The 24,598-nt window shown below is 46.7% G+C and overlaps 1 protein-coding gene across 4 annotated transcripts in view; it reads right to left on the reverse strand.

The window, feature by feature from the left end:
• Positions 1–24,598, reverse strand: part of ADGRB1 (adhesion G protein-coupled receptor B1) — a 381,906-nt gene that overhangs the window by 69,375 nt on the left and 287,933 nt on the right. For all 4 annotated transcript variants that reach the window (XM_081873967.1, XM_081873965.1, XM_081873966.1 and 1 more), the window contains exons 19-20: positions 9,723–9,826; positions 854–956 (exon numbers count right to left, since the gene is read on the reverse strand). In XM_081873967.1, the coding sequence (XP_081730093.1) occupies positions 854–956; positions 9,723–9,826 (207 nt within the window). The remainder of the gene's footprint in view (positions 1–853; positions 957–9,722; positions 9,827–24,598) is intronic.

Here is a 24,598-nt window from a genome sequence, read left to right on the forward strand (position 1 = left end):
AACTTGGGGTGAACTGGGGCTACCTCAACACATTTCAGCTGAATCTCGCCGAAATGGGCCCAGTTCAGTTTGAAATCCAGGCAGAGCACAGCCCTGATAATCATTCACCACCATCTCCATTCTTGCAGACACTACCGAGGCCTTGAATCTGCATCAACTTAAGGACTGCTTTGCAAGGTCATTTTTCTCTTCTTCTTCTTCTTTTGTCTGTGTGTCCACAATAGCTATTGTTCAAAGGTATGCTGTTGAAGTACATGGAGGTTCGATTGAGCTCTAATGGCTCATAGACCTTCTCCAAATTTCTCCAAAACGTGTTTAAAAGCCATTCAAAAGCTTCCACAACATTTGGATATGCTCCCTCATATTTACCTACCTAGGCAATGAGTGTGGGTTAGGGTTTCTTAATTAAGGTCAGCAACTGGCTCCAGGCTTGGTGTATGAAAGGGGTGCTATGGAAGAGCAGAACATTTATTAAGTGGAACATTCTCCTCTGCCTCCCTTTGGTCAATCTGTCTTTTTGAATTTGAGAGATAGAAACCACTGAACCTCGCAAACTGGTCCTGTTCTTGCAGGAAAGTGCCAAGGGGACTGGGGCGGTGGGAGTCAGAGACAGCTAATTCTGGGCAGAAACTCAAAATGCATCACAGCTGAAGTCTTTCTCCTTATTCTTCTTAGAAACAGTAAAGATGCTCCCCAGATTCTCAAAGGGGATACATGTGTAATTTGCCATTCAGTGGTACATATAGAGAATGAAATAATGAGCCGGAAGAAAGCAAATGAATGTCTCTCTCCCTGGGAGTTCAGCTATCGTATCTAACAGCAGCAACAACAAAAAACCCGGGCAAAGTCCTACCTTATTCCGGGTCTGGGTTTGTCCAATCAGGATGAGAGCGTTGGAAGATATGATGGAGAGGCAGAAGTTGATAAGGATGACGGAACGTTCGGAACGGATGTACCTACAGAAGACGAAGAAAAAGGTAGACAGAAGGAAAGAGCCTTAGATCCATGATCTGCAAATTGTCAAAAGGCTGGTCATAGGAATGGGGAAACCTGCCAAATTCAATTTCACTCAATGCCCCATTTTTCTGATCTTAAATTCTCCATATTTTTTTTGAAAAAGGACCTCGTGAAAATCCTTCTAGTGAGAACTTCTCCTTGTGAACATTTTGTACGCACCTTTACATGGTATACACTTTCTTGGAAAGCAGTTTTCCCTAATGCAATGCAGTTCAATGCACACAGTGCCCTACCTAGTACATGCATTTCTGCACACATTACTAGGCTGGAACACTGCACTACAAAATTTGGAGAAATACGAATTTTGGAAGAAGCCTGTGTTTCAGTCTGTGTATCATATTGGAAAGTGCAAATGAGGTTGTTATACCTTTAAATGATGAACTGAATTGAATTCCCCTGCACCATCTCTGGCTGTGACCCTCATGGGACCTGTTAGCTTACAGACCCAATTCAAGGTGATCACATTCATGTTTAATGCCTATGTAACTTAAGCAAGGGACACAGGTGGCGCTGTGGGTTAAACCACAGAGCCTAGCACTTGCCGATCAGAAGGTTGGAGGTTCGAATTCCCGCAACGGGGTGAGCTCCCATTGCTCAGTCCCTGCTCCTGCCAACCTAGCAGTTTGAAAGCACGTCAAAGTGCAAGTAGATAAATAGGTACCACTCTGGCGAAAAGGTAAACGGCGTTTCCGTGCGCTGCTCTGGTTTGCCAGAAGAAGCTTGGTCATTCTGGCCACAGGACCCAGAAGCTCTACGCTGGCTCCCTTGGCCAATAATGCAAGATGAGCACCGCAACCCCAGAGTCGGCCACAACTGGACCTAGTGGTCAGGGGTCCCTTTACCTTTAACTTAAGCAAGGACCATCTCCTTCCTTACAGACACACCCAGAGATTAAGATAGGCAGAAGGTGCCTGCTTGGTAGCTTTGCTGCCTTCCATAGCATTGTGGCTGGCAGCTCAGGGGAGAGTTCTCTCTGAGGCAGCTCCCAAAATATGGAATGTACCTAGAGAGGTGTATCCACCATTTTCATTGCATAGTTTCCACTGTTTCCTGAAGTTGAAGTTGATGTTCCTCTTTACCTTGTCATTCGACAGTTAAGATTTTTGTGATTGTTGTGTGCAGGACCACCTCTATTTATTGGCGTACATTCTTTTATTTGATTTTAAGTTGCGCTACTGGATTTTAATGCTACGTGTTTATATGGTTGTCACCTACCCTGGGACCTAGTGGAAAAGACTGGCAAGAACATTCTTTAATCCTCAACCTGCAACACGTGATCCATTTCCAAGAGCCCATGGGCCAGGAGAAGCTGCCATATACCAAGTCAGACCAATTGGTCCATCTAGCTCAATATTGTCCACACTGACTGGCAATTCCTCTTCAGGATTTCTGATCGAAGATGCCAGGGATTCCACCTGAGATGTTCTGCATGGAAAGCAGATGCTCTACCACTGAACTGTGGTCCTTTCCCAATCTGAAATCCATGATCCCTACCATGAAATGACAGCAACAATTACCCTGTCATGGAAAACGAGTTTCTGCAGATTTACCCCTTGGCCTGCAAACTCACGGTCACTTCAACTTGAAGCAAGACACACCTCTCCACAAACACCTCATTGCCTGTGGAATCACATAACTTGGGTGATGTGCTTAGCTGTGGTCCAGTGATGAGGCGGGAGCCCTGGAAGCCCTAGAAGCAGAACCCACTGTGCCTCTGACACCCTTCCTGCCACCACCACTGCCAGCAGAGAAGGGGGACTGACAGCAGCACCAGTTTGCTGTCAGTGTGCTGTAGTGGTTAAGAGCGGTAGTCTCGTAATCTGGGGAACCGGGTTCGCATCTCCGCTCCTCCACATGCAGCTGCTGGGTGACCTTGGGCCAGTCACACTTCTCTGAAGTCTCTCAGCCCCACTCACCTCACAGAGTGTTTGTTGTGGGGGAGGAAGGGAAAGGAGAATGTTAGCCGCTTTGAGACTCCTGAAGGGGAGTGAAAGGCGGGATATCAAATCCAAACTCTTCTTTTTCTTCTTTCCAGCAAGATCTTACAAGATCTTGTTGAAATCTCATGGAGTGCATGAGCTCTCATGAGACTTTGGCGAGATCTCGCAAAATCTCACCAGAGGTCAGCACAGCTACCAACGCTTAGTGGGTGCTGGCACAGCCAGTGCCAGGGTGGCAGTGTGGAAGCAAGGTGGCACGTTCCCCTTTTGCCTCAAGCAGCGAAGTGGAAGGTGCCACCCCGGATATAGAGGACCTCATATTGGTTTCAAGGCACAATGCTGGGTGATTTTCAGTTCCTTTCAAGCCCCACATTTCTGTTTGTTCTGTCCTACTAAGGGTTGGCAGCTGGTGGACCTCGGGCCGAATCCGGCTGCAGGAAAGCAGCCAGCTGGTCTACCAACTCAAGGAAGTTGTTCCTGTTACTGGCTTGAGTTGACAGCTGCTGCCACCGCCACCACCACAAAATTACAGCCCGTGTAATTTCAGCACGACTTCAAGGAGGAGAGGGAATGGAAACTGCACAGTTGTGCCATGTCGTGTTTTTTTTTGGGGGGGGGGACACACAGAGGGAGCTGCCACAGCACAGGAAGGCTGGGGCAATCTGACTCCTTCCCCTGATGTAACCCCATAACGTTACATGGAATATGTAGTGTCAAACCAGCTAAAATGGCACTATATGCAAAATATTGTGTTTAGATTAGCTTCCTGCAGTGTGAATGTGCATGTGAATGACTTTTAAGGTTGTGGGTTGTTTTCAATGCTCTGTGGGCACAGTTCTGCAGGTGCAATGGGACGTCTGTTTCCTCTCCTCTCCCTACATTTCCTGAACCCTCCAGAAATGATTCTGTGGGTGTGCAGGAAGCTGGAGGGGGCCAGATAACAGGAAGAGAAAGCTCCATTTACACATGAAACCCATTGCACCAGCAGATCTCCAGCACTGGATAGAGCCCAACCTTATTATTATGTGCATCAATGACATGTTGCTTGCAAAACAACAACAAACTAACAAACAGTCTGGAGGGGCCCGTAAATGGAAGCAAATTATCTATATTTTGCTATACAGTGGTACCTCTGGATACGAACGGGATCCTTTCTGGAGCCCCGTTTGCATCCTGAAGTAAACGCAACCCGCATCTGCGCGTGCATGGGTCGTGATTCGCTTCTTCCGCGAATGCGCTTGACGCCATTTTGAACGTCTGCGCATGCGCAAGCTACGAAACCCTGAAGTAATGCGTTTCGCAGAACGCAACCTGAAAGCACTCAACCTGAAACAACTTCAACCCAAGGTATGACTGTACTGAAAAAAAAGGACTTTTGTAAGTTATAATAGACAACGATTAATTAAGCCACCCAGAGTGGCTAGGGAAACCCAGCCAGATGAGTGGGTGAGGTCTTCATCTTCTTCTCCTTCTCCTTCTCCTCCTCCTCCTCCTCCTCCTCCTCCTCCTCCTCCTCCTCCTCCAGTGCATAGTTAAACTATGGAACTCATTCCCACAGGAGCCAGTGATGACCACCAACCTTTTTAAAAAGATTAGACAAATTCATGGAGAGGGCTATCAATAGCTACTGGGCACGATGGCTCTGCCTTGTCTCCACAACTGGAGACAGCAACACTTCTTAATCCCACTTGCTGGAAAACACGTGAGGGGAGAGACCTCTTGTGGCAGAATCCTGCTTGCTGGTTGGCCACCGTGAGAATAGGATGCTGGACCAGTTGGGCCATTGGCCTGATCCAGCAGGGACTTTTTATGTTACTGGGTTTCGGCTCGGTTTGCTGGGTCACATGTGATTCACGGCCATTCCAAATGAAACCATTACCCTACCTAGATGTACAAGGGATCTAGACACACATGAATGTGCACACACACAGAGAGAGGAATCCACTCCCCATCCCCCACCCCCAAAGATCCTTGCCTCTCTGCTGCCTCTCTGCTATTTGTCACTGCTGGAAGCATGTCCGCGGTCCCCTGGGTCTGGACATAGATCAATCCGAAGAAACGGTGTCAGCGGGTTAAGCTTCCCGTTGGCTATAAGCCTAGAGGAGGCTGCAAAGTGGCAAAGGCTGCAAAACCTCAGATTATTAAAATGTGAGATTGTAGCTTAGCCAGCCAGCGGCCAGTTGCAACTAGGATCCAGGGCAGTGACAGATGTGTGCTGCTCTGAGCTGGAAGCCCTTAGAAATATTGGCTGCCCTGAAGAAGGGGTGGAAAAAAGCCCCACTCCTGGTTCACTGTGTTTTTCTTCTGTTTGCTTCATCATCATCATCATCATCATCATCATCATCATCATCATTTATTATTTATTATTTATACCCCGCCCATCTGGCTGGGCTTCCCCAGCCACTCTGGGCGGCTTCCAGCAAAATATTAAAATACAGTAATACATCAAACATTAAGAGCTTCCCTAAACAAGACTGCCTTCAGATGTCTTCTAAAAGTATGGTAGTTGTTGTTTTCTCTTTGTCATCTGGTGGGAGGGCGTTCCACAGGGCGGGTACCACTGTCGAGAAGGCCCTCTGCCTGGTTCCCTGTAATTTGGCTCCTCACAGTGAGGGAACCGCCAGAAGGCCCTTGGCGCTGGACATCAGTGTGTGGGCAGAGCGATAGAGGTGGAGACGCTCCTTCAGGTATACTGGACTGAGGCCGTTTAGGGCTTTAAAGGTCAGACCAACACTTTGAATTTTGCTCAGAAACGTACTGGGAGCCAATGTACCGTATTTTTTGCCATATAGGACACACTTTTTCCCCTCCAAAAATTAAGGGGAAATCTGTGTGCATCCTATGGGGCGAATACAGGCTTTCACTGAAGCTTGGAGAGCGAGAGGGGTCGGGCTCTCCAGGCTTCAGGAAGCTATCTGCAAGCCTGGGGAGCCCACGGGAGTTCCCGCAGGGCTCCCTAGGCTGCGGATAGCAGCCTGCCGCCCGGTGCGTGGGGCGCCCTGAAGCAGAGCGCCCCGCCCGCTGGGCAGACAACCGCAGTGTGGGCGGGCAGACATCCCGCAGGGCTCCCCACGCTGCGGATAGCAGCCTGCCGCCCGGCCCGCAGAGAACCCTGAAGCAGAGCGCCCCACCTGCCGGGCAGACATCCGCAGCGTGGGGAGCCCTGTGGGAGTTCCCGCAAGGCTCCCCACACTGCAGATAGCAGCCTGTGAGCCCGGCGCGCGGAGCGTCCTGAAGCAGAGTGCACTGCGCTTCGGTCAGGCATTGGCCAGCCCCACAAGCTCGGGGGACAGCAGGGAGGCGCAGCACCGCCATCCCACTGTTCCCCACCTGGTTTTTTGGGGGGAAATAAAGGAGGGAAAATCCTTTATTCCCCCCCCAAAAAACTAGGTGCATCCTATGGGACGGAGCGTCCTATGGGACGAAAAATACGGTAGGTATTTCAGGACCGGTGTTATGTGGTCTCGGTGGCCACTCCCAGTCTTGCTGCCGCATTCTGGATTAGTTGTAGTTTCTGGGTCACCTTCAAAGGTAGCCCCACGTAGAGTGCATTGCAGTAGTCCAAGCGAGAGATAACCAGAGCATGCACCACTCTGGCGAGGCATAATAATAATAATAATAATAATAATAATAATAATGTAATAATAAGCTGTCCTTGGTCCATGTGGCTCAGTAATGTCTACACTGCCTGGCAGTGGACATGCCTTGGAGATGCCAGCGATAAAACCTTGGACCTTTGATGCACAAAGCAGATGCTGTACCACTGAGCTTTGCCTCTTCCCAATGGCAATGATGCTTCACCCAGGAGTAAGGGCAGGGGGGCTTCCATCTATGGCTGTTGGTGGGGGCATATAGTCCCCTCTGCAATTCTTTCCTGGAGGACACCAGTCACTAAGAGGAGACCTGTTTGCACCTGCATATTTGCCTCCCAGATTTAACGAAATGCCCTCACAATTTTGGAAGGACGGAACCAGACGTGGGAGACCACTCCAGCTCTCAACCATAAAAACCTTTTCTATTCCCCATTCTAGCTCCCCAACTGTGTTGTATTGTCTTATTGTGTGTATGTGTGGTGGCAAACCCAGGTTTGACTCTGTGTAAAATGAGCACGGGAATATCATCAGAAGAGCCCTGCTGGGTCAGGCCAGTGGCCCATCTAGTCCAATATCCTGTTCTCACAGTGGACAACCAGACTGGGAAGTCCGCAAGCAAGACTAGACCGCAACAGCTCTCTCCTAGTTGGGATTCTCAGCAGAAGAAGAAGAAGAAGAAGAGTTTGGATTTGATATCCCGCCTTTCACTCCCCTTCAGGAGTCTCAAAGCGGCTAACATTCTCCTTTCCCTTCCTCCCCCACAACAAACACTCTGTGAGGTGAGTGAGGCTGAGAGACTTCAGAGAAGTGTGACTAGCCCAAGGTCACCCAGCAGCTGCATGTGGAGGAGCGGGGACTCGAACCCGGTTCCCCAGATTACAAGACTACCGCTCTTAACCACTGTACCACACTGGATTCTCAGCAGCTGGTATTAAAAGGAATACGGTGATTGATGGTAGAACACAGTCACCATGCCAAGGAACCAATGATAGCTTTATTCTCCACCTGTGCTGGCCCTGGGGGTAACCCGAGCAACACGGTCCAGGTCCGGTCCCGAATCCAAGGGTTCCGCGAGGAGTGAGTCCGACAGGGTCAAGGCAGGAAACCAGGCAAGGTCAGTCACAGAATCACAGGCAGGTTCTGGCAAACAGCAATGTTGCTCCCGCAACCTGGGGCGGGGTCCGACAGCCTTTTATCTCTGTCAGGGTAACGGCCAGTCCTGATCCCCCAGCGACTCACCTCCCTGTTTGTCCTGAAGGTGAGCACTCCTCCTGCGAGTACTCAGGTCTCTCTTTCTCTCAGACCTCAGTCTCTGCAGCTCGGTAGATGTCAGTGGATTACCAGACCCAGAGGCTGCCTCAGCCTCTCCTGACCCAACCGGTAGTGGAGCAGCTGTGAGTGATGGCCCAGCTGAAGGCAACGAGGTCATCCCCGCATCTGGAGCCAGGGCAGGCTCAGGCCCCTGACTCGGCCCAGCTGGTGCTTGTTGTAGGGGAACCTGTGCAGACTGGGGCTCTTCAGAATCAGGCCCCAGACTAGGTTCAGATGCCGCCTGAGGCAAAGGATCCAGTGTGGACTGAAACTCCTCTGGCTGTGAGTCCGAGCCCAAGTCCCAGGCCATCACACCACCAGATGGATGGTCCCAGATCCACAATGTCCTTCCCCATGGAAGCTTTAGATGATTTCTATCTGAATATAAGAGCACTACTAGATCAGGACAATGGCCCATCTAATCCAGCAAACTGTTATCATGGTGGTCAACTAATGGAAGACCACACACAGAATCTGAGTACAACAGCACTCTTCCTATCTGTGGTTCCAACCCTACGGCCTCCAACAGTGGATGGGTGATGGTGCATAGCATCTTGGTCTTGTCCTCCATGAATTTGTCCACTCCTCTTTTAAAGCCATCCCAAGATGGAGGCTTTCACTAAATGGATAAAAATAAAGTCATGGGCTAGTGGGCAAGAGAAAAATGATTAAGCAACTCTTTCTGACATTCCTCCACCCAGTGCTGCTTCTTGGTAAACAGATGTGGTGAAGTTTGGGAACTCTTAGGAAAGTTGTTATCAGAAGCGATGAGAGCTGGAGTTCAGCAACCTCTGAACCACAGGTTCCCTCACTCCTACTTTAGCTTTATTCAGAACACAATCACTATTAAAGCTTTACTGCCAACCATGGGCCTGATGCATTCTGTGCTGGGAGTTCATAGGGTATCCTAAGCTACACACAACTGCACTACAACTGAGGCAGAGCCCTAGGCAACACACTGCACAACTGGATTTGCAGTCTTGGACAATCCAGTCATTCAAACCCAGACAATTAGCTGATCATTGTTGTTGTTTAGTTGTTTAGTCGTGTCCGACTCTTCGTGGCCCCATGGACCAGAGCACTCCAGGCACTCCTGTCTACCACTGCCTCCCGCAGTTTGGTCAAACTCATGCTGGTAGCTTCGAGAACACTGTCCCACCATCTCGTCCTCTGTCGTCCCCTTCTCCTTGTGCCCTCCATCTTTTCCAGCATCAGGGTCTTTTCCAGGGAGTCTTCTCTTCTCATGAGGTGACCAAAGTCTTGGAGCCTCAGCTTCAGGATCTGTCCTTCCAGTGAGCACTCAGGGCTGATTTCCTTCAGAATGGATAGGTTTGATCTTCTTGCAGTCCATGGGACTCTCAAGAGTCTCCTCCAGCACCAGAATTCAAAAGCATCAATTCTTTGGCAATCAGCCTTCTTTATGGTCCAGCTCTCACTTCCATACATCACTACTGGGGAAAACCATAGCTTTAACTATACGGACCTTGATCCGCTGATCATTAGAGATGAATAAATAAATAAAAGAATATGTATATCTGTATGGGTTTGTTTGTTTTTTACTCCCCTTTTTGGTGAAGTATAAATTGGCACTCTAGTTAAGGCTAGGGAAATTTCTCAGGGAGGTTACAAGCACACCTAGAATTGTCTCACGATGCACGGTAGACCTCATGACTTCCAAATGCCTTCTTATCTCTCTCAGTATTTAAGAGAATGCATAAATGAATTACCACAGAGCATTAGAGTGTGCTGTAGACATCGCTAGGAATGATGAAAAGTAACTATAGATTTATGGTTTCAGACAGAGATACAAATATGCAAATGAGAATACGTATTTATGAATGGAGGAGAGTAGAACCTTTACCTCCAGACTGAGATGTAGATGATTATCAAAAGCAAGAGAGTCAATGAAGACACTCCACAGCCTACGATTAACGTGACCGAAGGGACCAGCACTTTTTCTGTGTTCTGAAAGAGAGGAAATAAAAACCATGAGTATACTTGAAAGAGCAGGTGACCTACATTCTGCAAGATATTTCCTGGTGATGATGTGGTAATAAGAATTCAGCACGCGCGATTTCTGACCTGGATATTGTAATTCTGATTCTGCAGACATTAATCCCAAACTCTCCTTCTGTTTGATTCTGTCTGATTTACCTTCTATCAGGGAGGGGGGAAAGCTATTTTGTGGTCAGCATGCACAAAGTTAGTCAGAAGGGGAAATAGCTGGATGCAGAAACTCACGGGCAAACCTAGTTGTGAGCAGGTTGAAAAACAATCACACAACCAAATGAAATCGGTGGTAGGTCTGCTTTGGAGAGTTCATTGCGTACCAAGGGTTTCTGGAAGAAAGGCCATTCTACATACTCCATGCAGATTCTACAAACATATGGGTGAATAGAAAGCTGGAAATCCAGTAGACATAAAATGATAGGCTCCACACACTCCTAGAATTCTTTATTCAGAAATTCACTGATCATTCTTTTGAGAAGAGTTGAAGTGGCCAGAGAGAGACCTTTTAGATAACTGCATCATTCTAGTTCACAGAAGAACTCCAACTCAACCAAGGGGAAAAATCAACACGTTTGTAATGGGCTACACAATGTCAGGATGATTTCTATGCATGCAGCAGCCATCATGGATGTGACAGAGCTTTAACATCCGATGTGACTCAGTTAGTGGAGTCTGTTCACCTATTCAGCTGCAAGTCACTGAGCAATAACTGCGTAAACGATGCGTGTGGAAATCATGGAATCATAGAGGTGGAAGGACCTCAAAAGTCTATGAGTCAAATTCACCTGCCAATGCAGGAAGTCAACTGAAAGGTGGACAACCAGCCTTGCTTAAAAACATCAAACAGGGAGCAGAAGCAAAGCTAGACATTACTGAGCACCTGCCAAGGCCCATTTATTTATTTTGACGCATTTATACCCAATATTTTTTCTCCAAGGAGCCCGAGGTGAGGAACAGAGGTTCTCGCTCTTGGCCCAAGGTCACCCAGTGAGACCTGGCCCAAGGTCACCCAGTGAGCTTCATGGCCAAGTGGGGATTTGAACCCTAGTCCAGCACTAACCACTAGACCGCACTGGCTTCCCTGCAGGGACGGCTCTTCTCATCCTCTTGGCTGCATCTGCCTGCTGCCTCCAAGCACCCAAGCCATGGCTAGAGTGAGGAAAGGCAGCAACATCTGCCTCATGTTCTCCATCAGAGGCTGGATTGGACCCAGAGGAAGGAAGAGGGGAAGTGACTGGCATGTTCAAGTCTTTTTCAAACTTTTTATCAGAACCTCAAATTGAAGATACATTCAAAAAAACATGTACTGGGTTTCCATGAAGATTTCCCACCCGGCAATGTGAAAACCGAGCAGTGCAACCTTTCGCTCTTCTCACGGCCAGAAAAAAAGAAGAGAAGAGAAAAACACATTCCGTGGGTATAACAAAGCAAACTCGCTCACAGCTGTGCCTCCCTGACCAGCTTAAACAACCAGCTTAAACAAGGCTTATGATATGAGACTTAAGGAGCTAAACTCTTAAGACTTAAGCTTAGGAGGCTGAGGGGTGACGTGATTGTGGTGCAGATTCATGGCATGTGGAAAAGCTGTGAGACGGAGGGAAAGCTCTGGCCTTCACAAAACTCGAAGGGGGCTGGAGCAATCTGTGGTTTTCTCCCCCCCCCCCCAGTTTAAATGCTTTATTGAAATACATAGATAACATACACAATGTGCCAAGATGAAAACAATCATAAATCTTAATATGTTTACAAAAAAATAGATTTAAATTAAATTTATACAATCTCTTTTTTCCTATCTTTTTTTGCTATCATAGAATAGACTTCCTATCATTTCCCATTGCATATAACCTTTCTGGTGATGGATGTACTTATCATTATTACCTTATTCTTTCTGTATTTTCTAATACCTTCTTACAACTATTCGTACCTTTTTACTTGTTTCTTAACAGTTCGCTTAGGCAAGGGTCATTCAGACGCTGCCATTGACATTGTACCACTGCTATTCTGTAGATCTCTCTTGTACACATGCCATTTCTGAATAAATCATTGTCTTGTATTACCTCTTAGTCTGTTAGTCAATTGCACCATTTCCGCATGTTCCAGTAATTTGCACTGCCACTCTGATATGGAATTGGAAAGGGGGAAAAGTTCCAACCATATCAGAGCGGGGGCTGGAATAATCTGGGTTAACTAACCTGTGACCCTCCAGCTCATCATAACTGACTATTGGTCATGCTGGTGGTGGCTGATGAGAGTGTATAGGAGTGCACTTTTTGGGGGGGGGGGGATGAAATGAAATTTTCTGAGAATGGGTCCCAGCATGGTGTGGCTTTCTCTCTGACGCTCAGGAGGACCAGCCACTGTACTGCACCATGGCGAGCTCTGTGCCTAGCCTCCCTTGTGTGGCGATCATACAGGGTCCCGGGCTGTTTCACCGTCTATTGATCCCTGTGCCACCACTTTATTTCTCGCTGCCACCACCCAGGCCCTACCTGGTACAATACTGAGTCCAGTCAGGGTTAAATTGGAACATAAACTTCTGCTTGTTTATTGCAGTTTAACAAGCGTGTGGTTTCATAAACAGTATCAGTCAATTACATTCATGGGGTGCCTATCCAGACCTATAATTTTCACTACCTGCTCTCACTCACTAACAGACCTCTCAGATATTTACTTGTCTTCCTAGCCCCTAACTGTTCCTGACTCAGCCTATTTCGTTACACTAGCTCAACCTACCCACAACTCTAGCCCAATTCACTCCCACTCCAACCAACCACCCAACTCCCGATGAACTCCTCAATGAACTCCCACCGAACACCTCCCAGAGCTTCTCCCAGAGCTGGTTTTATAGTCCCTCTGACTCCACCCCCTGGGTTTTAATTGGGTAACCTGTTTAACTATTTCACCTCCAGCACTCTCATGTTAATGTCACACCTTGCCCCCTAAACACTGAGGGGGCCTGGCCCCCTGCCAGCTGATATTGAGGGGGCCATATACACCTCCACCCCTAGGAGTTGGCACACCTGCTCTCCAGTTTCCTGCTTTACTTCTCGGTCCCATCACCACCAACTTACAACTCTTCGTCTTTGTCTAAGTTCCAGCTAGTTAACTCACACAGATCCACTTTCCTTTGTTCCCGTTAATGGCTCATCACCCAGCCTATCGCCTCAACAGAGAAAGCTGGCCTGTATTTTAACACTCGCTGGATCCAAGGGTTCAAAAGGTCTATGCATACAGACTACTTCTCCCCCCTCATCTCAGACTCTGTTGTTTTGATCAAGAACATAAGAAGAGCCCCCTGGATCAGGCCAATGACCCACCTAGCTCAGCATCCTGTTCTCACAGTAGCCACCTGGATGCTCCTGTGATAAGAATTTTAAGGTCTTAGATGTATAATAAATGTTCATACTTGTACCAACCAAGCACGTACATAGATCAGCACAGGAAGACCGACCTGAAACCATTTTTGATTCCCAAACTGACCAAATGTTTTCTCTGCAAGGTCAAAGGAAAATGGAAAAGCCTCCCCATTGTCTTTTCCTTCACAAATCCTGTCTTAAGGGTCTGTGTATGAATAGGGTGAGCCTGTGACCTGGCTCAGGAACTAAGTATTTATCATTACAAAAGACTCAGGAACTAAGTATTTATCATTACAAAAGACTCAGGAACTAAGTATTTATCATTACAAAAGACTCAGGAACTAAGTACAGATGGGTAGCCATGTTGGTCTGCCATAGTCAAAACAAAATAAAAAAATTCCTTCCAGTAGCACCTTAAAGACCAACTAAGTTAGTTCTAGGTATGAGCTTTCGTGTGCATGCACATGAAAGCTCATACCTAGAACTAACTTAGTTGGTCTTTAAGGTGCTACTGGAAGGAACTAAGTATTTATCATTACAAAAGACTGGCCAGGCTCCCCAGGGTATCCAATCAAGTAAGCATTTAACAGGTAAGCTGCCAGACAGGAGATAAACAACAACAGGAGAAAAACAATGCACTCAGATTTTTGCTGTAGACCACCCTTTCTGTGATGTAGCTATGATGTGTCTGGAGGGTGATCTTGAACTCCAGGGCAGGCAATTTAAAATGTCTATATAAGGGCGGACACACCTTGGTTCTGGGTCCTCCTCCTTTCCTGTGTGTGAAGGGGGCACCCTGTTGCAACAGTTTAATAAAGATCAGGCTTACTAGCTGCTTTGCTTCTCAATATTCTCTGGTTGGCCTCTGTTATTTTCTCCTACCAATAGGGAACCCACGTAAGGACTCTATATGGGCTCTTGGATACCCCATAAGGGGGGGAAATGGCAGATTTTTGTTTACAACACCCCCAAAGCAGGTTCTGAGCACAACACCATTCTCCCCACTTCACAACAACTGGTATTCAGAAACATTACTGCCTCTGAGCATGGTGGCAGAGCACTGCCACCACGGCTGTTAGCCGGCAACAGCCAATAGATCAAGCGGTTCGTACACTTTCTACTTAAAATCAATAAATGCATCAGTTTGGAGATTCTACTGTTTGACCTCTCCGAAGCCCAGGAGGAGCAGCAGCAGCAACAAAACGTGACCTCTGTTTACAACGGAGTAGCTCATCTTCCTTGGCACATGAGATCCTGGGCTCATGCGCTACCTCATTCCCTTACGGCTGTGCATTGGTGCTGCCAGGTTACTTCAAAGTGCACTAGCAGGGAGGGTAGCAAGAGTGCGAGAGGCACCTCTTTGTGTCTCCCTCCCCCCAGTTCATATGATGCTGTAAGAATGGGGAGAGAAGCACGGGGGCTTTCAATCAATGCTTCCAACTAGGGTGGAAGTAATGGCTGCTGCCGCTGCTCCTGCCTGGGGGCTGAGAGTTGTCTCTGCTCTTAAATAACCTGCCTGAGAGCAGAGAAAGATGTTCGGCTTTTGCCTCCCCATCTTTCCCCTCGCCTTCCTTTTCTTCTTCTGCATTGCCCTGCTTGCTTTCCTCGTCCTCTATTCTTTTTTTTTTTTTAATATTTATTAAAGTTTTGAAAGTTACAGAAAGGAAAAAGGAAAAGAATTAAGCATAACAAAACCATACAATACAATACCAAAACAAAAATATTACATATACATAACAAAAATAAAACAAAATCAATTAAAAAAACAAAAAAACCACAACCTATACTTTCATTGTTATTAACTTTCTTTTACTTGTTTCAGCGACCTCCTCACATCTCCCTTTTTTTTTTTTTTTTGGTATTCCACTTTGATTAATTGTTTCAGCAAATCCTTTCCATCTTCCTCAAACTTATGTCCTATCATTTAACAAATTCTAACATTATTCTTTCCTTTAATCCAATTACAATCTATTATACTTAATTCTTTATAACATTTCTGCTAAAGCCATGTAACTTCATTCCAACATCTTTCTAACATTCCTTAATTTTACAATATTTCTGTAGATAATCTTTAAATTTCTTCCAGTCTTCTTCCACCAACTCTTCTCCCTGGTCTCGGATTCTGCCAGTCATTTCCGCCAGTTCCATGTACCTCGTCCTCTATTCTAAGCCATTTTTTATTTATTTCCTCCCGGATCTCAGTTCTTTTCTTCCTTCACAACCTGCTCCCTGCCCCCTCCTCCACCAGTGCATGGAAGATGGGAACTTACATGGAAGATGGAGCAAGCTTGTTTTTGTGGGGATGTTCAGGGAGGCAGGAGAGGATATATTGTTTGATTATAGCCTTTTTCCAACTTGTGTAAACAAGTTCACAATTTAGCAGAGTAACATTCCCCCTTTCTAAACTCGCAGCGGATGCATTTGCTCAGGCTCGCTAAAGCCTCTATAACAAAAAATTCCTTCCAGTAGCACCTTAAAGACCAACTAAGTTAGTTCTAGGTATGAGCTTTCGTGTGCATGCACACTTCTTCAGATACACATGACTTTGGCAGACCACTACCTATCTGTAACTAAAGCCTCTATAATAACTGTTCTGGTATTTCACCCTTACTCCCTCATAAAAGATAAGACACAACACTGTCTTCTATAAAAGTATAAAAAGAGTTTACTCACATTCTGTCCACAATCAGATCCCAGAAGGCAGACTTAGCTTAGAAAAGTAACATACACCTGGAAACTGTCTCATAAGGAGACAGTCCCTTTGTCTCCCTTTGTCCTTTCTTGGCTGGAGGCCAAGAGAGCATCTTTGGCTAAGCAGATGTTGCTTCTTCAATGCATGTAGTCAAAGAGAGAGAGATGGCTGCCCTGCCCTGTGCTTTTGTCGTTACCTGCACAGGTGAGGCCACGCTCACCTCTAGTCACATGCAGAGGAAGTCTGTCCCAGCCCAGAAGGAAACAGGAAGTTTACCTGCTGGCTGGACAAATATTCCTCCCCATGTTCACTCTAGGAATGTTGTACTTGACGGCTCTTGTGTTTCACATCCCACAGTTTTCTCCCACTCTGGAGGGTAGGACCCAACCAATGGTTTCAATTTACAAGAAAGGATGTTCCAACTAAACACCAGGAAGAACTTTCTGATAGTAAGAGCTGTTTCACAGTGTAATGGTCTCCTGTGGGAGGTGGTGGACTCTCCTTCCTTGCAGGTTTTAAAGCAGAGGTTGGACGGCCATCTGTCATGGATGCTTTAGCTGAGATTCCTGCATTGCTGAGGGTTGGACTAGATGACTTGGGGTCCCTTCCAACTCAACAGTTCCGTGATTCTATGATATCCTTCTGCTCCATGAATGCATCTACTGTATTTAGATAGTGAAATGTTAGTTTCTCCCCCATTGTTACTATTAGTATTATTTATGCATTATTTTCTCCATTTTCTGTGTGTTAAATTTGCAAATTAAAAAAATTAGAAAAGAAAAAGGTAAGGGAGAAAGAAAGAAAGAAAGAAAGAAAGAAAGAAAGAAAGAAAGAAAGAAAGAAAGAAGCTCATGCTACTGCCATTTTTGATGACGGTGAATCTCATTCCCCAAGAAACATAGCTGTCAACTTTTCCCTTTTCTTGCGAGGAATCCTATTTGGAATAAGGGAATTTCCCTTTTAAAAAAGGGAAAAGTTGACAGCTATGCCAAGAAACTCTTGGAGAATGCCTACCCTTGACAGAGAAATTGGGGAAAACATTTGTGGTTTTTCTTGGTCCACAAGTAGAGCGGAAGATTTTGAGAGATCATTTGTGCACAGCTTTAGCCTAAGTGTCAGGTCTTGTCACTTTCCTGAGCGGCTCTATGAGTGAAGACAGATGCAAAAATGTCTAGAGAATCGGTACTTGCTTGAAAGTGCCTTGATCATAGCACCATGTTGCAGTAATGGAATCTTGTGGTCATCGGTGGACAGTAGAATCATAACAGTGACCCTGTGGTCAAGAACTTCCTGTCCAGCTGTGATCACTGCATCACAGGGGGGCTGGACTACATGACCCCAGGGATCCCTTCCAACTCTACAATCCCATGATTCTATTATTCTATGTACAGCCTTATCAGCCAAAGCTCATAAAAGGCACTACTAGGGAGCAATCCTATACATAGTCAGCTGGAGTAAAGCAAGCCAGTGTAACTGAAGTCAGCGTAAAGTTAACACCAGATCCAAACTCCAATCAGCCGTGGGGCTACTGGAAGCTGAGCAGGTCTAAGCCCGGCAGAGGATAAACAAGCCTTTAAAGGGGCATTGGAATTACACCACCCTTTTCTCCATCTCCACCTTGTCCCCAGAATGTCCCCTTTCCAGGGTTTGCACTGGTTTAAGATTCACCAAGCTCAGCCCAACCTATAGATGGGCAGGAACTGTGGGTAGACGGCTGGTTCCCACGGCCGACTTGAGTCATAGCTCCACCCTCACCCCATCTGGTGTCAGAAGAGATTTGAGCATGGAGAGTTCAGGTCAGGGGGCAGAGGGGGCCATGGGATGGCAGATCTATACCATACTAGACCGGCAGCAGCAGCAAGCGGGAGGGAAGGAGCAGTGGGCTGGTCTCCTCATTAGGTGCACCAACAGCAACTCAACCACCATTTTGGGATGACCAAGGTTGAATTACGGGGAAAATACGTCCTGTTTGAAATCCAAATGGGACAGTGGAAACATCTGTCGAAAAACAGGGCAATCCCGTTTTTCTAGGGACAATTGGCAACCCTAACTGAAAACCTCAGCGCCTAGGACTTGCCAATCGCATGGTCGGCAGTTCGAATCCCCGTTGCGGGGTGCGCTCCCGTCATTCAGTCCCAGTGCCTGCCATCCTAGCAGTTCGAAAGCACCCCCGGGTGCAAGTAGATAAATAGGGACCGCTTACCAGCAGGAAGGTAAACGGCGTTCCGTGTGCTGCGCTGGCTCACCAGATGCAGCTTGTCACGCTGGCCACGTGACCCAGAAGTGTCTGTGGACAGCGCTGGCTCCCGGCCTATAGAGTGAGATGAGCGCACAACCCTAGAGTCTGGCAAGGCTGGCCCGTACGGGCAGGGGTACCTTTACCTTTAACTGAAAGGTAAAGGTAAAGGGACCCCTGACCGTTAGGTCCAGTCGTGGCCGACTCTGGGGTTGTGGTGCTCATCTTGCTTTATTGGCAGAGGGAGCCGGCGTAGAGCTTCTGGGTCATGTGGCCAGCATGAATAAGCCGCTTTTGAGGAACCAGAGCACCACACGGAAATGCCGTTTACCTTCCCGCTGGAGCGGTACCTATTTATCTACTTGCACTTTGACGTGCTTTCGAACTGCTAGGTTGGCAGGAGCTGGGACCAAGCAACGGGAGCTCACCCCGTCGCGGGTATTTGAACCAGCGACCTTCTTATTGGCAAGTCCTAGGCTCCGTGGTTTAACCCACAGCGCCACCCGCGTCCCGTAAAGGGACCCCTGACCGTTAGGTCCAGTCGTGACCTACTCGGGGGTTGAGGCACTTATCTCATTTTATTGGCAGAGGGAGCCGGCGTACAGCTTCCGGGTCATGTGGCCAGCAGGACTAAGCCGCTTCTGGCGAACCAGAGCAGCGCATGGAAATGCCATTTACCTTCCCGCCGAAGCGGTACCTATTTATCTACTTGCACATTGACATGCTTTCGAACCGCTAGGTTGGCAGCAACTGAAATGTATCTGTAGCTGAACTGAACAAATATTCCCACTCTCTCTCCTTGTCTTTAAATGACGCTGATTAAATAAGCATAAAAATGATTAGTCACAACTAAGATGTCTCAAACTGCTCTGCAGCAACAAACGCAGAAAGAAGGAATCATCAAAATCAGATACAAAAACAGCAATAAACAGAAACTTAAATACTCATCTGGAAATACCTTTAAAAGCAACCAGACCTTCCTTTGTTCCCTGTAAAGCTTTCGGTACATTAATGGGATTGTACTGATTAATTAAAATAGTCACCATCGTCCTTGACAACACGCAGAAAGATAAAAATCCTCCTGGGCTCCCCAGGCGACGTATTTCAGAGCCCATCTCATTAAGCAAAGCTCTTAGTTTGCTCCACTAGAATGATAAGCAAAAGTCTCTTCCCTTTTGCTGCAAGCAGAGGGGCTTATCTGAAGTACCTCTAGGCATTTAGTGACTCCAGCCATGTTTGCCAGCCATGGCACTGCTACCCTTTCAGAATTAATTGGCATTTCCTCAAACAAAATGTGGACTGAATCACGGCTACCCTTCGAAGTTCTCGCTCTCCAAATATTGTAATACATCTTGCAAAAAAAGGAGGGGAGTTGCATAAAGATGTATGTTTTTATTTATTTGCATTTACCTCCCACCTTAGGGACGCGTGTGGCGCTGTGGGTTAAACCACAGAGCCTAGGACTTGCCGATCAGAAGGTCGGTGGTTCGAATCCCCGCGATGGGGTGAGCTCCCGTTTCTCGGTCCCAGCTCCTGCCAACCTAGCAGTTCAAAAGCACCTCAAAGTACAAGTAGATAAATAGGTACCGCTCCGGCAGGAAGGTAAACGGCGTTTCTGTGCACCACTCTGGTTCGCCAGAAGAGGCCTAGTTATTCTGGCCACATGACCCAGAAGCTGTACGCCGGCTCCCTCGGCCAATAAAGCGAGATGAGCGCCACAACCCCAGAGTCAGCCACAACTGGACCTAATGGTCAGGGGTCCCTTTACCTTTACATCTCCCACCTTTTTATCCAGCGCTTCACGGTTCAACCCCCCTCCCCATTTATTTCCCACAACAGCCCTGCGAGATAGGCTGCGCTGGAAGGCAGGCAGGCAGGGGATAACTGTATTATTTATATGCCACACATCTAACTGGGTTTCCCCAGCCACTCTGGGTGGCTTCCACCAAAATGTAAAAACAAAACAAAACACAATAAAACATCAACTAATAAAAACTTTCAGATACAGCTTCAAGGCTGAATGGGGTTGTTTTTACTATTTATTTATTTATTAAAGATTTTCTTGATTTACAAAAGTGTGTGCAATGTCTCTCTCTTGTATATTTTTCCCCCCATGTAACATTTTTACAAATCAGTTTCATTTGTTGAGACATTGGGAAGAAACGGGGGGAAAAGGTGGGGGGGGAGATGGGGGTGGGGGGGGTCGGGTGGCAATGTTTCTATTTTACTTAATATATGTGGGGTTTGGTGTCAGTGTCGCTTGTGCAGGTTCTTTGCTGTTCGCTTGTGTTCCTTTGGTGATGAGAGAGGTTGGGGCTGGCCTAGGGTGTGGTTGTTCATTTGTGGTTGGCTCTGGTGATCTTTGTTTTCTCGTGTGAGTGGGGTGGGTGGGTGTTTTGGATCAGGTTAGCCATATTGATTTGGATGCCGTTGGTGGATTTTTGTTATTGTCTTGTTGGGCTGTGTATGTGATAAAGGGGAGCCACACCAGGGTGAAGGCGTCTTCTTCTATTTATCCCCGTGTCAGTTTCAGTTTAATGGTTAATTTTTCTAGTAAGGCTGTTTCCCATACTATTTGGTGCCATTGGTCCATGCTTGCTCCTGACAGCTCTGAATGGGGTTGTTGTTTTTGTTTGTTATTATGGTATGTACTTCTGTTGTTTTATGTTGTAAACCGCCCTGTGTTCTTCAGATGAAAGGCAGTATAGAAATTGAATAAATGAATGAATGAATGAATGAAAACTCTGGCCTCCCAGGTCCTAATCCAACAGTCTAATCACTAGTTACACTGACTGTATTATTAGTGAAAATTACATTACCAAAAAAAAAAGAGAAAAAAAAAAGGTGCATCTTTTTAGGGGGAAATGCTTTTTAAAATGTGTGTGTTGGGCAAAATTGCATATGAAAGCGCATAAGGAGAAATTCACACTACAGTGCTGTCTCTCCCCCCGCCCTCCCTCAAGCAAGCATATGCAGAAATGTCGTGAGATAAATTTAAGATTTAAAATTAGGGAAGAGGGAGAGAGGGACTGACATGAACCGATTAGTCCATTCCTCTAATTAGAAATGTGTGTTGAGAGGAAATGCTTTTTTAATAGAAAAAATAGGTGTTTAAATTCACATCACAATGCAAATGTTTGCTCTGCATTAAAATAAATAAATCACAGATTTAATTAATCTAGTGAAGAGACAGAACTGACTTATGGGTGAAAACAAGTGAAAGAGGCACGGACCAGAAATAGACTAATTTGCCTGTCCCAATTAGTGACTCCATCTGGAGATGGTAAACAAGCGAAAGTGGGGTGCTGAAATATAGGTCTAAGTTTTAATCTTACTTCTTCTATCTCTTGGCCTTGAGAAAGGAAAAGACTCATGTTTCCTTACTGGTGACAGCAAAAGTTACAACTTAATATAGGCTGCATCTATGCCCTCCATCTGAAACACATTTGTATAATTTTAATAGTTGCATCTCCCCTCAAGAAACATCATGGAAGCTGTAGATTGCTCAGGGTCTCCTAAAAATACTCAACACCCTTAATGAATCACAGTTCCCATGTTTCTTTGGGGGAAATCGTGACTTTTAAAAGATGCAAACTTCAGCCACAAGAGCAAAAGTAGCTGATAAAGGTCTCAAAGCAGCAACAGACCCTCCAGGTGTCCTTATTTTCCAGGGACAGTCCCAAATTAACAGTTTCTGATTTGATCCCAGAATGTCCCGCTTTTCCTCAGGACGCCCCTATTTTCACTGGAGAAATATTGGAGGCCAAGGAGTTATGCAACCCTTGAGCCAAGGAGAAAAGTACCTATATAGAGAGCCAGTGTGGTGTAGTGGTTAAGAGCGGTACAGTGGTGCCTCGCAAGACGAAATTAATCCGTTCCGTGAGGCTCTTCGTATTTCGTCTTGCGAAGCAAGCCCATTGACAGCTTAGCGGATTAGCGCTATTAGCAGTTTAGCGGCTTTTAGCGGATCAGCTGATAAGCAGCTTATCAGCGGATCAGCTGATAAGCGGCTTAGCGGCTTAGGAAAAGAGGGGAAAAGGGGGGGGAACCTGCAGGAACTCGCAAGACATTTTGTCTTGCGAAGCAAGCCCATAGAGAAATTCGTTTTGCGAAGCGCCTCCAAAACGGAAAACCCTTTCGTCTAGCGGGTTTTCCGTCTTGCAAGGCGTTCGTCTTGCGGGGCACCACTGTAGTCTCATAATCTGGTGAACTGGGTTCGAGTCTCCGCTCCTCCAGCTGCAGCTGCAGGGTGACCTTGGGCCAGTCACACTTCTCTGAAGTCTCTCAGCCCCACTCACCTCACAGAGTGTTTGTTGTGGGGGAGGAAGGGAAAGGAGAAAGTTAGCCACTTTGAGACTCCTTCGGGTCTCAAAGTGGCTAACTTTCTCCTTTCCCTTCCTTTGAGACTCGGGTCTCAAAGTGGCTAAAGCGGGATATCAAATCCAAACTCTTCTTCTATATGACCTTTAGAAGACATCTGAAGGTACAGTCATACCTCGGGTTGAAGTTGCTTCAGGTTCAGCGCTTTCGGGTTGCGCTCTGCAGCAACACGGATGTAACAGGAGGTGTTACTTCCGGGTTTCACCGTTTGCGCATGCACAGACGGTCAAAATGACGTCACACAGATGCGGGTTGCGTTCGCTTCTGGGTGCAAATGGGGCTCTGGAACGAATCCTGTTCGTATCCAGAGGTACCACTGTATAGTTTTGTAAACCTTTAATGTTTCATTATGTTTTTATATACAGTGGTACCTCAGGTTACAGATGCTTCAGGTTACAGACACTTTAGGTTACAGACTCTGCTAACCCAGAAATAGTATCTTGGGTTAAGAACTTTGCTTCAGGATGTGAACAGAAATTGTGCGGTAGAGGGAGGCCCCCTTAGCTAAAGTGGTGCTTCAGGTTAAGAACAGTTTCAGGTTAAGAATGGACCTCCAGAATGAATTAAGTTCTTAACCCGAGGTACCACTGTATGTTGGAAGCCACCTAGAGTGGCAAGGGCAACCCAGTGAGGTAAGATGGATGGGGTATAATAATAATAATAATAATAATAATAATAATAATAATAATGGAACAGGACATCCCGATTTTCATCAGAGAAATGTTGGAGGGTATGCTGTTACCCAGACTGTTTTACTTGGAAACTTTAGGCTTCCCCCAAAGGATCTTGGGAAGTGCTGTTTATTAAGGATGCTGCGAGTCATTTTGTTGTTGTTTAGTCATTTAGTCATGTCCGACTCTTCGTGACCCCCTGGACCAGAGCACGCCAGGAACTCCTGTCTTCCACTGCCTCCCGCAGTTTGGTCAAACTCATGCTGGTAGCTTCGAGAACACTGTCCAACCACATTGAAACAACAGCATAAACAGCATAAACTGTCTCTATTTGCAGGGGGCAATATTTTTGGAAGCTTTAGCTCACCAATCCCTGCCCTTCTGTCGGAAGGACCCACACTCCTAAGATCTCCCACCTAAACATGATTTCTATGTCTCGGTGCATCTATTCCCAGGCAGGACATCAGCTGGGTCTCCTGCATCATCGCTGGGAATCCTAAATGGTTTGGGGGTTCTTTGGCAGCAGAGTTGAGGGGAAGCATCTGTGATTCTGGCTCTGACAGGGGAGCATCTCTGGGAAAAGGAACACCAGACAGGTGTCATTCTTTGCTCAACAATTCCCCTATCATCACTCAGTGTTTAATGTAACGAGAACTGACACTTGGCTCTCACTGTCATGTTTCTCTGAGCCAGGAACCCGAGCCAGCGGCATACCCGGGACCTGGATGCAGATGGTGCTTTCTGCTGCAAAAGGGCTCAGCTTGCTCCCCTCTCCTGAGCAAGCAGAAGTTGGCGAGGCTCTTGTTTTGGGGATGTGAGCGAAACATCAAGGGCTGGGAGAAGAGAGAAGCCTGCAGGCTCCATGCTGCTGTAACAACAAACTCTGCCCACTTCAAAGCCCACTGGTTTGGATGGAGGCTGTGATGGATTTTCAGAGGTTCTCTGTGTCTTTCAGCAAAAACCAGACACCACTTCTGAGTTAGGACAGCGGAATCATGACAGTTTTGGTTTCCCCCCATCTCTGATCTTCCCATTCCATTCTCCATAATCCCACATCTTCTGATTTTCTTAGGTGTCCTCCTGAAAATACACTTGTTTAATGCAACATGTGAACATCCCTTGCACTTGCGGAGAGATACGCCGTTCCTGTGTTTAGCTGAAATTCCTACACTGCAGGGGGGTTGGATTAGATGACCCTCAGGGTCCCTTCCAAGGCCACCATTCTGCGTGAAGAACAACCTTTTGCCATTTCCCTCCATGCTGAAATTTGGTTTCTAAGTTCCTCTGAACAGTGGTACCTCAGGTTAAGTACTTAATTCGTTCTGGAGGTCTGTTCTTAACCTGAAACTGTTTTTAACCTGAAGCACCACTTTAGCTAATGGGGCCTCCAGC

The sequence above is a fragment of the Podarcis erhardii genome, assembly GCF_964252035.2.
Source record: "Podarcis erhardii genome assembly, chromosome: 8".
In the NCBI taxonomy this organism is placed as follows: domain Eukaryota; kingdom Metazoa; phylum Chordata; class Lepidosauria; order Squamata; family Lacertidae; genus Podarcis; species Podarcis erhardii.